A 14172-nucleotide genomic window follows, 5' to 3' on the forward strand; every position below is an offset into this window, starting at 1 on the left:
ATTGTAGGCAATCGCTTGTCGAAATTTATACATTTTTAATTCTAATTATATGGAAATAAATTTGAATGTTATATCAATAATAATACTGATAAAGTAATAAATTACTAATAGATATGAGAATTTTTTATTGTTGAGATACGTATTTGGGGCTGAAGAGGCATAAGAGTAGGTACTTATAAGAATTTTTGGAGTTAATTTAACTATTACAGATGACCATAGAAATAAAAGTAGAATTGATAAAAAGTGTATAAGTGCAAATGATAAATAAATTTTAAAGAGTGATACTTAAACTTTACACATCTTTTTTTAATATTTCAGTATGATGACGTTCTTTCGTAAGCTGGCGTTACTGCCAGTTTTACTAACATTGGTTAAATCAGACTTCCCACTTGATATAGAGGAACCAATACTAAGAAATAATGCCGGAGATGAAATCTATAGACTTCCGGAAGATCTTGATCCTATTCATATTAAAGTTGAAATGACTCCGTACTTTGAAGCTGAAGACAACAAGGAAGCCTTTACGTTCGATGGTCTTGTTGAATTAACTGTTCGAGTGAGTGTTAATAACTTATGAATTAAAATATTAGTTACAATCATCCTTAGTATAAACATGTACATGGTTCCCTACTGTTTGCCAAAAAAGGGATGACAAATTAAGAATCATTTTATACAAAAAAATTCACAAATTTTGGTAAGATATCTTAATCTGAAAAAATATCATTTTAAGATTTTTGACAAATACTCAAATTATTTTGGAAATGTGTCGATTTTTTTTTTTGATTTATAGAACTCATTTATTCTTGTTAGATTAAATTATTGTTCATATTTTTGTAAAATGAAAAAAAGTCATTTAATTTTTAACCATTTCTAATTTCTGGTAGGGCTTTGTGCAAGTCCGTCTTAGTACCTACTAATATTCTTCACCAATTGTCACCGCGAAAAAACAATACTCGATATTTATGTGTTCCGGTTTGAAGGGTGAGTGAGCCAGTAACTAATGTCAGGTACAGTTAATGTTTCTTAGCTAGCTAGCTTAGCATTAATGTCTATAGGCGATGGTGGCAATTTATCACCAGGTGGCGCAATTGCTCCTCCACCTATCTATTTAAAAAAAGTTAATTGATAAGAATTCCATTTTCGTAAAACTAATAACGTTGTTTTAGGCAGTTAAAGATAATGTTTCATCACTGGTCATTCATGAGAATGTCAGAGAAATACTGGCATTAACAGTAACAAATGAAGCTGGTATTCCATTAGCTTTGGACCTATTGAGGCCGTTTGAGAGAATTCGTGAACACCATTTCTTAAAAATAAACCTGAGAGAGGGAATAACATTGGTCAACTCGGTAATTTACAAATTGAGTATTCAATATATTGGTAATATTAATGAGACTCCCCTGAGTAGAGGTGTCTTCAGAGGTAGTTATAAAGGCAGTGATGGAAAAATTCAGTAAGTAATGAGTTTAATTTAAATAATTGTAAATGAAAGTACAGATTTGTTAAAAGATATATTTCCTTTCTAGTTGGTATGCTGCGTCACACTTACAGCCGACTAATTCGAGACAATTCTTTCCCTGTTTCGACGAGCCCGGTTTCAAATCAACTTTCGATATTATAGTAAATCGCCCCGAAAATTTTACACAGACTTACTCAAACATGGCGATTAAAGAAGAGATAAGGTGAATACCATTGAAACCATTAGCATAAGCATTAACAGCCTGTAAATTTCCCACTGCGGGGCTAAATGCCTCCTCTCCTCCTTTGAGGAGAAGAAACCATAGTACGATAGAACAAGTATGTAATAGAAAAGTCTAGTGAAAGAATTCAATGTTTGCATGGAAGTTGTTTAGATCTTGGCCTGTTTATTCAAACGATCCTTTAGTTTTTATCGTATATATCTTCTGTACCTTTGCTTAGAGCGTTATCAAAAAATACTTGCATCTAGTTAATATGATGATCTATTGAATTATTGGCTTAAAACATATACTTATAATGTTTTTATTGACGTCAATATTATATTAATAAGAGTATACAGATTAAATGATAATAAGAGCTAAATGATAATACTGTAAGAACCGACGCTATGATAATGGCTTTAAATTGTGCGATAATTTAATGATAAACGATCATATAATTCGTACTATTAATATTTGATACGTAATAAATTCCAAGTTTTGTTATTGATGTAACTGCGCTGTGCGTTTTAAATGTTTAACCTAATAACTTTATCACTGTTTGATTACGTTACCTGTCTAAAATGAGGGTTACTAAGAGAAGATATAATTTAAATGACATTAATTATCGTTTCATAGTAACTTTGCAAAAAATTTCTATGATTTCAGCATAGGAAATCGTCGTAAAGAAATATTCCATACAACACCGAGAATGTCAGCGTATTTAGTAACGGTTCATATCAGCGAAGAATTTACTGTAATCGCAGATAATAACAATGCTGCAGCTTCTTACCGTATTCTCGCAAGACCCAATGCTCAAGGTCAAGGTGAATACGCACTGGAAGTAGGACCACCGATAACTAGGTGGCTTGAGGAATATTTCGATATTCCATATTATACGATGGCTGAAAATATGAAAAACGATCAGATAGCATCTCCAGATTGGGCATCTGGTGCTACTGAAAATTGGGGATTAGTTTCATACAGGTTAATTTATGATTTGTAATAATTTTATCTGTTAAATTATTATTTTGGATTTTCATCGGCTAATCTTCACCAGTTATGCAATTATTTAATGATTAACTTAATAAGGCAATGATTGACTTAAGGCAATTAATTGTACAAATATTATCTTCAACGATACTCAATGTTATTGAGAAATGGCTTGATTTATTATGAAACAATTATACGATTATAATTTTATTTACTTTATTAGGGAACTACGTCTGCTTTACGAAGAAGGCGAGACTAACGCTTTAGACAAGATGACAATTGGAACTATCACCGCTCACGAGCTTGCTCATAAGTGGTTTGGAAATCTTATCACTTGCAGATGGTGGGATAATGTTTGGATCAATGAAGGCTTTGCTAGCTACTTTGAATATTTTGCTATGGATGGTGTAAGTAACTATACCATTATCAAATTACATTTTTTACATTAGCAGCCTGTAAATTTCCCACTGCTGCGCTAAGGTCTCCTCTCCCTCTGAGGTGAAGGTTTGGAGCATATTCCACCACGCAGATCCAATGCGGGTTGGTGGAATACACGTGTGGCAGAATTTCGTTGAAATTAGACAAATGCAGGTTTCCTCACGATGTTTCCTTCACTGCCGAGAACGAGATGAATTATAAACACAAATTAAGCACATGAAAATTCAGAGGTGCTTGTCTGGGTTTGAATCTGAAACCATCGTTTAAGTTGCACGCGTTCTAACCACTGGGCCATCTCGGCTCAAATTACATTATTGTAGTTTAAATGTTATAGTAAACAACATGTAAATATAATATTTTTACGTTTATCAAGTACATTCAGTACAAATTTATGTATCAATAATAAAAAAATGTGGCGTTATATTCTCTTATTTTAATACGGCATTGTATATGATTATTTGCCGGTTCTTTTCAATATATTAATTTTAAATTTTATCTATGTTTTGAAATGAAGATTTAAAAACATTCTTTGAGTTCACTTAAATAAAAATATTTTAATCGCTTCAAAATAACACGATTTATTAAACATCAATTTATTTTAAATCAGGTGGATCCTTCAATGGAACTAGAAGATCAATTCAACATTAGATACTTGCAAAGTGCTTTATCGTCTGACGCGTCAGCTTCGACAAGAGCTCTAAAGCATACAGTGAATTCACCAGCTCAAGTCACGGGACATTTTAGTGGCATCAGTTATACAAAAGGAGCTTCATTCTTACTAATGTTAAAACATTTCCTCGGCGAGCAGACGTTTAGGAGAGCCTTGAACTATTTCCTAGTTGAAAGGTACTTTTATTTTATTTTTTATAAAATGATGTTATCTTAATTTACATCCGCTTAACAAAAATATCAAAGTTCAAATGATTGAAAATTCATTGTAAAAAACGGAGAATAATTTTTTTAAGGGCATATCAGCACGCTTTTCCTTCAGACCTATTCAGTAGCTTCGAAAAGGCTGTCGCAGTGGACAATGTTTTCAATGGAAATTTGGACATTGCTCAGATAATGCGGTATTGGGTAGAAGAACCTGGATACCCCGTGCTCAATGTTAATGTTAACATGGCAAATGGGAGTATAACGCTGACACAGGTAATAAGTAATTGCAATAGCAATAACTGATGCAATACTGTAATGTTTGGTCTAAAAAAAATTAAAATCATACATTTAGGTAATAATTTGAAGTTATTCGAATTCAATAAATATAAATATTGGACAACATCACGTACATTACTCTGATCCCAATGTAAGTAGCTAAAGCACTTGTGTTATGGAAAATCAGAAGTAACGACGGTACCACATACACCCAGACACAAGACAACATAGAAAACTAATGAACTTTTTCTACATCGACTCGGCCGGGAATCGAACTCGGGACCTCGGAGTGGCGTACCCATGAGAACCGGTGTACACACAACTCGACCACGGAGGTCATCGAATTAAATCTATTAATTATATCTGAATATTAATATGAAAATACACTCTTTTAGGAGCGATTCTTTATCAGTCCGTCGGCGACGCAGACCCAGCAAGTGTGGCCATTACCTCTTACGTTCACAACGGGCAATAACCCTGATTGGAATAATCTCACCCCATCACATGTTATGCTCGGTAGAACAATGGAAATCCAAAAAGATCCAGGACATGAATGGGTCATATTTAATGTGCAGCAAAAAGGTTAGTAACGTATCCTTATAACTTATACGTTATTTGAAATAAGGTCTGTGTGACTGAATCTTTGCACGCGATTTATTTCAAGAACTACCTAATGGTACCTCATAACAAGTGCCCATAGATATAAGGCGCCCTAAGAAATTTAAACCATTCCTAGCATCTTCAATGCACCACAATTCTTGGGAACTAAGATCATCTCCCTATAATATATATGATAGTAGTATGATAATATATTATCTGGCGTTAGGGCTTGCTCAAAGTCCTAAGTAAGATTTCTTACCTTCGCTATGATGAGATGACAAGCAGATACGACATGAAGCTATAGAAACACATGGCACGAACTACTGATCCTGTCTATTGTCCGAGCTGTAGCTACTGAGAGTTTGTTTGCAGATAAAATTACATTGGCCTGACCTAAGTTGAAGCTGGTGTCTGGCTTTAGGTTCTGCAGCCTTACACCTAACAAGTAGATAATTGCGTTATTTTTACAGAATAATATTAGTATAGAATGATAATAACAATTGAATGTTATGGATTGATTATTGACGGTGAAGTCAAAGGTGTTTTACTTTAAGAACATATTTTTTTAAATTCAAATAGTAAAATATAAATAAAAAATATACTTTAACAAGCATACAATAGTAATTATTGTAAAGTTATGGAATGTTTGCTGTGATGCTTACGTAATAAACTCCGTGATACATCTGCTTTTAAAAACAAACAAAATAATATAAAGTATAGGTAGTAGGTATAAAGTGAAGGTGAACGCAAATCTTTCTTCTTTACATTTTACGTAATACAATATTCAATATAAATATCACTTTTAGGGATGTTTAAGATTATTAAAAGTTTCAATTTAGATTTACTTTGAATACACAATATAACTTAAGAAAAGTTATATTGTGTGTTCAAAGTAAAATTTATTTTTATATTTTTCTTAGGTATTTATCGAGTCAATTACGATACTCACACCTGGGAAATGATTGCTGATGCTCTTAAAAACAAAGATTCAAATATTCATCACTTGAATAAAGCACAAGTAAGTTGTATATATTTTAGAAGTAAGCTGGCGGTAGGACTTTGTTAAAGGCAGCATCGACAAGCACTATCGTCAGTAATTCCACTTTACTTTTACTTCTTATGCCTACTAGTTTGAAATATGAGAAAGCTAGTGTAATTTAAGGTACCACAGATATTTTTTTATTAAGGAAAATAAAGAAAAAATAACGTATTTTATTTCTATATTATTAGTCTACATTTTAATAATTAACATATCAAATTACGACATGTAACTTTAAAGTTGTTTATAATGATTGTTTTATATGTATACTACTAGACAATTTATTCAATATTAAAATTGTGTCACAGTGACGGAAAAGGGAAAAAAAGCCGAGCCGACGGCGAGATTGGGCACAATAGTTTATATCTCGTTCTTTTTGTCTCTGAGAGTATTATAGTGAAATTATTGGATTTAATAGTGGTCATGATTGTCTTGGTATTACGTAGATTAGACAATAATTATATTATACCAACATATAATCAACATTACAGGTTTCGGTTAGAAGTTAGAAACTGAAATAATAAACTTCTTCAATGCATGTTTAAAAATTCATTTCACGAAGCGGTGATTACCGTTTGTTATATTTCAATTTACGATGACATATTTTTATTACTCTTACATATGAAATGAAAACTCTTTTCACAAACATAGTCTAATAATTTCTACGATATACAGATTTAAAATAAAAAAAAGTTAACTCTACATAATAACCATGTAAATCTAATTATAAAATTTATTCTAGATTGTCGACGATGTATTTGCTCTTATGAGGTCTGAACGTATGTCATACGATTTAGGCTTCAAGGTTTTGGATTTCCTTAAAGAGGAAACGAATTATTACGCATGGTTCCCAGCGATTTCTGGTTTCAACTGGCTAAGGAACAGGTTCCTACACTTGCCTGACACCTTAAGGCAGTTTGACGTGAGTATGGAGTAATTTTGACGTAATGGCTGACTTAGCGCTTGAATTTAAAATTACAGCTTAAGACAAGTCATATTTTATCAAATAAATGATTTATTTTTTAATATAAATATAAAAATTTATCCATAAAAATACATTAAAAATTAAAAAGTGTAACTTTAAAAAAATTATTACATCGAAGTTGAAAGAATATACCATATTTCTCTTTTTTTATACATTTCTAAAGATATATTTTAATAATGAATACTATATTAAAATATCTATGAAAAGACGTCGGACTTGAAAGCGTCCGTATAGGTAGTTAGGGGAAGAATACATAGATAACAAATGCGCCTGCTAGTTTGTGAACGTTCCAGACGCTCCTAATTATCTTTACAAGTTATTTGAAGAACAGCATGCTCTAGTCTTTCTGTGTCACATTTATGATAATATTTGTAAAGTTCTGAAAACGTATAGCTCAAAAGGAACATTATGCCTATTATGAATAATCATTTTTAAAAGTAGTTTTTATTTTAGTAAAAAATGATGTTTGTAAGTAGCATGCTTATAGCACGCTAGTGTAAGCTAAATACTAAAGAAAAATATGATACTTTTGTAAAATTATTTTTAATTAATTATTTTAATACACTTTAGATAAATTATTTTTTATCTTTGACATTACAATTTACCAGGAAATTCTTTACGACTTCTTGGACGCCGTTATCAAAGACTTGGGCTACGATGTCGAAGTTGGGGAACCCCTAACTAGGACATTGAACCGTTTCACTGTACTTTCATTTGCTTGTGATATCGGTCATGAAGGATGCGTCAACAATGCTATCACGAAGTTCAACGCATTAGTCGCAGACGGAATCAGGTATTTGAAATTAATTGTATTTGTAATTGAATACGAAAATTGACTATTAATAGTGTAATTACACTATCATGTTAAAAAACGATTTAAACAGTCATTTCTTCTCCATTAAATTGATCTTGTAAAGTTTACTGTTATATACTAAAAAAATAATAAGAAAATCACGTATAATGTCTGTGGCAAAATGAGATAGCTCAGTATGGCTGAGTCGAAACACAGCTCTGGTTTTAAGCCGCTCACTTTATCTCGGATATAAAATAAAATCAATTAACAATCGATCATAAAATAACAGATAAAATGTACTGTAATGAGGCTGAGATTTAATGTCCACCTTAAAGTAAAATTATACATAAGAGTTACAAAACAAGAACTGAATATTATTCAAGTAATACAATATAAAAAAAAAAAATTACAAATTATTCAACCACAATATCGTACAAAAAATTCAATCGAAAAGAAGAGAAGACTGATACGAATTTATACGTAGAGGTGGAGGTTCGTAATATGGGATTTTAGGTATTTCATATGAACAATTTTTATAGGCTTGGTCAATTTCCTTCCATATCGGTAATACACTATTACTCCATTTGATTAGACATCAACGTATCTTCTTTTGTAAATAGACCTTTGACACGCGACGTAATATTGTCTAGTTAAGTTTTATATTCAATTAATAATAAAAAAAAAACTTCTATTTGGTCGGTCTCGGTGGCAATTCATTATAAAATCATGGCAGCCGCTTGGTGTTATTAATATTAGAAATCTATATTAATATTATAAATGCGAAAGTAACTTTCATGGGTAAATCATGAACTTGATGAAATTTGCTATTAAACAAGATTGAATTCCAAGCACATGTACTTTTTAAAACTGCCGACCTACACTTAAAACGCGAGCAAAGCCGCGAGTGACGGCTAGTGAATCTAATTTTGATTCGTTTTATTTTTCCAGTGTTAATCCTAATCTAAGGAGGCACGTCTTCTGTCAGGGTCTATTAAATGGTGGACTCGAGGCTTGGCGTTTCCTTTACCAGCGTAGACTTAACTCAAACAATCAAGCTGATGAAGCTGCAATGCTTCGGTCCCTCGGTTGTACCACCAACGAACAGGCTATTCAAGAGTAAGTAGTTTTTTTATTTATTTAAAAACAGATATTTAGTTTGTTGATATATAATTGACGAATATGACATATAATTTCTCTAAATAGTTGATCACACTTATCTTATTAGGTGATCATTAACGTCCAAACCTTAACTACGAAGAGTCCGATTGCTTTATTGAAAAAAATAATCTTTAAATATAATTAGTAGATATTTATCTATTGTTTTTGTCTCCTGTCTTGGAATGCAAACACGCAAAGCATTTGTCCTACGTGAAATTTATCTCTAGTCATGTCGGATTGAGCCGAGATGGCCCAGTGGTTAGAACGCGTGCATCTTAACCGATGATTTCGGGTTCAAATTCAGGCAGGCACCACTGACTTTTCATGTGCTTAATTTGTGTTTATAATTCATCTCGCGCTCGGCGGTGAAGGAAAACCTCGTGAGGAAACCTGCATGTGTCTAATTTCAACGAGATTCTGCCACATGTGTATTCCGCCAACCCGCATTTGAGCAGCGTGGAGGAATATGCTCCAAACCTTTTCCTCAAAGGGAGAGGAGGCCTTTAGCCCAGCAGTGGTAAAAATTACAGTCTGCTAATGCTAATGCTAATGCATGTAGGATTACCGGTTCATTTTACAACAGTTAAACATATTAGCACACATGTGTGTTCGAAGCACTATTATGTGTGTATTATAAAAATAAAACCTGCACACATAGATAGTCGAATTTGGCAACGAACAATAACATTTTACCAGTAATACATTATTATTATTACATAATGTACTGGATCATGCATTCGTGTATTATGTTACTTTAAAATTTGAGTCGTTTTAATCGGTTTAAATTAAAGTTATACTGGAGTGTTCATATATTAAATTACGAGTGTTAAAATGATTATTAAAATGTATATAGCTTATAATATTATCGAGTTCAATCAATTGATATAATATCAGCAACCTTAACATATATTTTCACTGAACTAGATTTTATTAGATAATATAATTCTGTATATTAATGATGTCATATACATAAGTACACTCTCAATTTTCCTACTCTGATAATAGTCTAATGAAAATAGAGCCGAGATGGCCCAGTAGTTAGAACGCGTGCATCTTAACTGACGATTTCGGGTTTAAACCCAGGCAGGCATCACTGAATTTTCATGTGCTTAATTTGTGTTTATAATGCATCTCATGCTCGGCGTTGAAGGAAAACATCGTGAGGAAACCTGCATGTGTCTAATTTCCACGAAATTCTACCACATGTGTATTCCACCAACCAGCATTGGAGCAGCGTGGTGGAATATGCTCCAAAATCTTCTCCTCAAAGGGAGAGGACGCCTTACCCCAGTAGTGGGAAATTTACAGGCTGCTGATGAAAACAGGTACAAGATCAGCTTTAACATTGGAAACTGATAAATTTACTTCGAGCTGCTATTGACTTCGGCTGTAGGTTTAAGTGATTTAAGTGTGTCAAAATTATATCAAAAATATATAATTTTGAATGAGACTGTTTAATTCTATGATTATGTTGAGTTGTATATTAATTTTGTATTTGATTTTCCAGATATTTACAAATGATCCTCAGTGATGATCTGAAAGCTCAAGACAGTGTTAATGCCTTCACATTCCTCTTAATGGGTAACAGAGGAAACGCTAAAATAGTATTACAATTCGTTAAAGACAATGTCGAAAGTATCGTCAAGAAGTAAGTTTATTAATAATTAGTAGGAATATATTGTTGCTAGTTGAGTTTTTTTTGGAACGAAGTTCTTTTATGCTGCTTACAGTCGTAATCGTCAAGTAGGTAAGCGTCGTGGCGTTGCTTGCGCCTCCAGGCAACTTTTCTGTCTCTTTCTCTATGTCTCTTTCTATTATATACAGTTTTATATATTCATCATAAACTATTTTTTTTTTAAATAATAATTTTATTTCTTGTCTTCGAATTATTCTCATTTGTTGTTAGTTTAATTAATTTTAACTGTCATTTAATACATATTATACGACGTAAGCAGCTTCATTCCAACCGGGTGTACCACACCACTCTACCACTCTCATGTTAACTATGGAATACTATGATATATATTTTTTTGTTTTTTGAATTTCATGACGTCTACTGGCGTTTGGTTATTAACATTTGTTCGTCCAGTGTCGTCATCGATTCAAACATTTGAATCTATTGTAATTTCGGTATTGTTACTATTTTTATTTTTATTATTTTAATCACGTCATCAACTTAAGTTCAGAATAAACGTCAAAAAGGCTAAAATTATAAAAAGTTATTTCAATTTTCAGAGTCGTCCTACCAACATGGTTTGCTAATGTCTTAAGTAATCTTGCGGCCTATATGGATGAAGAAGGTCTTAACGATGTAAGTTATATTTTTTCTCTTATAGCTTATAAAATTAATTAAGAAATTACTAATATTCCTATTTACCCCTCCTTTTAAGCTTATCACTTGTGTTAGGTGACCCGTAAATCATTGCTCTATTGATGCTTTAGACCTGACCTTTAAGAATAACTGATCTTTTTAGAATCAAATAAGTGTTTGATTTGTGCTCAACTCATCTTGAGGTAGCTTTAATGTGTACGTATTGAAAAGTGTGGTGGAATAATCTCAATCTTCAATCTACGTCTACTTTTTACGAGAAGTTTTTACGCAATTTTGGTGCATTTACATGCCGTTATTTTATATAAAACTAGTTGTCGACTATAGCTTTGTTCGCGTTTTAGGGATTCGTCGTCAGATTTTAGGTATAAAAAGTCAAAAGGCCTTGTCCTTGATGTTCAAGCTTGTTTCAAATTGTTATTACAATTTCATCTAATTCGGTTTAGTTTCTTGGCCGCAAAAGAGTACAAACAGACATACAGTGTTACTTTCGCATATATAATACAAGTACACATGATGAATATATCACTATGATATACGATATGTATGATAAACAAAAAGTATTTTATAAGAGTATCATGTAATAAATCTTTTCTTAATGATTTTATTCTTTCTATTAAATAAAAAATGGAATTGTCTAAATGACTGTACGCTCGGGAATAGTACTGTAAGTTATCCGTGATTATGCAACTTATGTGTATAAAAAATCAAAAAAATACATTTCAAGTAGGAATATTTGAATAATGTTACGGTATTGAATTAAATGATTCATAAAGTTATCGAGAAGAACCGACAAGATATACAGTAGTTACTCTTTTCCACCATTTTTAGTTCAAAGTATGTCTGTAAGTACAATTAAATATTAATCCTAAGTCCATGCTTTTGTATTGAGTAATATGTCTTGTGATGTAATGTTTTCTTGACGTGAGATCGTGGAAACTTATTATCCATGAACATATAGAATTCATGTTCTTCATAGAACTCATATACCTCACCATGTAACGTTAAACAATAGCTCAAAGGTATACGGATATTCAACTAGTGACGTAAATGTCGGAGGTAGGAAATAAAAAGGCAATGATTGTAATCAATGCGAACAAACTTAATGTGAACTACTTCGATAGTCGATAAAATTATTATTATTTTGTTATGATTCGATTAAGCTGTTCTTATAATCAATCCTATATATAAATTAATATATACTTTGTATAATCAACAATAAATTTACAACATTGTTGTAATAAGGATCATACTCGTGTTATTATTATCGATACTAATGTATTATCTTTAATATGTATTTATACCGTGTTACGTTTCGATTGCATATTACTAAAATTATTACGAAATTCTAATGTTATATATTTATTATTATTAATATACACGATGGTAAGTGCCCCGATAGACGGTGAGTTAAGAAATATAAAACACTACACTGCTAAAGCGCTACTAACCTTGGGAACTAAGATGTTATGTCCCTTGTGCCTGTAGTTACACTGACTGACAAACCCTTCAAACCGGAACACGATAATACTAAGTATTGCTCTTTGGCGACAGAATATCTGATGAGTGGGTGATGCTTAACCAAACAGGCTTGCACAAAACCCTAGTAACAAGTCATTCTAAAATGTAATTATTTTAAAGATGGATGAATCACAAAAAAGTATTTATTTATTATTATAAGACAAAACAGTTATAAAAAACAAACACAATTAAGATATTGAATAAAATAAAAAAAATAATTCTTTCAAACAAGAAATATTGTCCTATGAATTATGTGTTTGTTTTGTTAAATACTGTATCTTAAAAATTTTGGTTATATCAAAGTCTACAGAAGAACAGTTTGTTCATAATATACACATACATATGAGTATACAGGACATAAACTAATACATATACATGAAATATTAGCATTAGCAGCCCGTTAATGTCCCACTGCTGGGATAAAGGCCTCCTCTCCTTTGAGGAGAAGGTTTGGAGCATATTTCACCACGCTGCTCCAATGCGGGTTGGCGGAATACACATGTGGCAGAATTTCGTTGAAATTAGACACATGCAGGTTTCCTCACGATGTTTTCCTTCACCGCCGAGCACGAGATGAATTATAAACACAAATTAAGCACATGAAAATTCAGTGGTGCCTGCCTGGGTTTGAACCCGAATTCATCGGTTAAGATGCACGCGTTCTAACCACTGGACCATCTCGACTCTGAAATATAAGTTAAATATATTATCTTAATTAGGATGTAATTTCATTTGATTTGATAGAGAGATGATCAAATATTTAAATAAATATTTTTTTTATAATTGTTCTAAACTAATCTTTTTTATTCTAAAAAAAAGTAAGGTATTTATTATCATTAAGGAATCTGCTCAAATTTCACAAGAAACATGTTTTTCAGATGGAGCAGTGGCTTCGTGCCAATCAGGCATCAGTACCTAGTGCTCAAACTGGGCTGAGCGCTATTGTATCCGCACGTGCCAATATGAGATGGGGATCAGACCGAGCTCAAACTGTTTTAAGAGCAGCAAGAGGTTCCGCGACAGTAGCCGTACCAGCAACCATCTTATTGTTAACTACGTCTATTGCTCTTATGTTAAGATGAAATTGTTTCTAAACTAGTACAACTGTCATTCATTATCACTAAAAACTCATCGGCTACATTTATAAGGACTCGCTTATTTTAATTCACTCAGAAATATTTATACCCCCATTACTAGTCCGATAAAAAAATAATTATTGAAGAAGGTTTTACTCTATACTAGCTGCCTCCTCGACTTCACATTATATGAAGAATTTAAATTATTTTTTGGTGATATCTACCTTAAAATATTTATTTAATATGAATGCATGTCAAATCAAATACATACAGATTAAAAATTTTTGGAGAACTATTTTTTTAGTAAAGACTAAGACTGTAAATAATATATCAATAACGACAAATAAAGACAAACTATAAAACATTATTTTGTTTGATTATAATTACCTATCTTAACACAATTCCGCAAAGC

The 14172-nt window shown here is 32.1% G+C and overlaps 1 protein-coding gene across 1 annotated transcript; it reads left to right on the plus strand.

Annotated features, from left to right (window-relative positions):
• Positions 1-322: 322 nt before the first annotated feature.
• LOC125065094 (membrane alanyl aminopeptidase-like) lies at positions 323-14070 on the plus strand. The gene is made up of 15 exons (XM_047672519.1): positions 323-556; positions 1167-1453; positions 1527-1682; positions 2346-2663; positions 2893-3076; positions 3715-3953; positions 4073-4256; positions 4655-4841; positions 5780-5877; positions 6641-6820; positions 7492-7676; positions 8625-8792; positions 10342-10482; positions 11070-11145; positions 13563-14070. The coding sequence occupies exons 1-15, from the start codon at positions 323-325 to the stop codon at positions 13764-13766; spliced, it is 2841 nt and encodes a 946-aa protein (XP_047528475.1). The 3' UTR covers positions 13767-14070.
• The last annotated feature ends 102 nt before the right edge of the window (positions 14071-14172 follow it).

The sequence above is a fragment of the Vanessa atalanta genome, chromosome 7, assembly GCF_905147765.1.
Source record: "Vanessa atalanta chromosome 7, ilVanAtal1.2, whole genome shotgun sequence".
NCBI lineage: Eukaryota > Metazoa > Arthropoda > Insecta > Lepidoptera > Nymphalidae > Vanessa > Vanessa atalanta.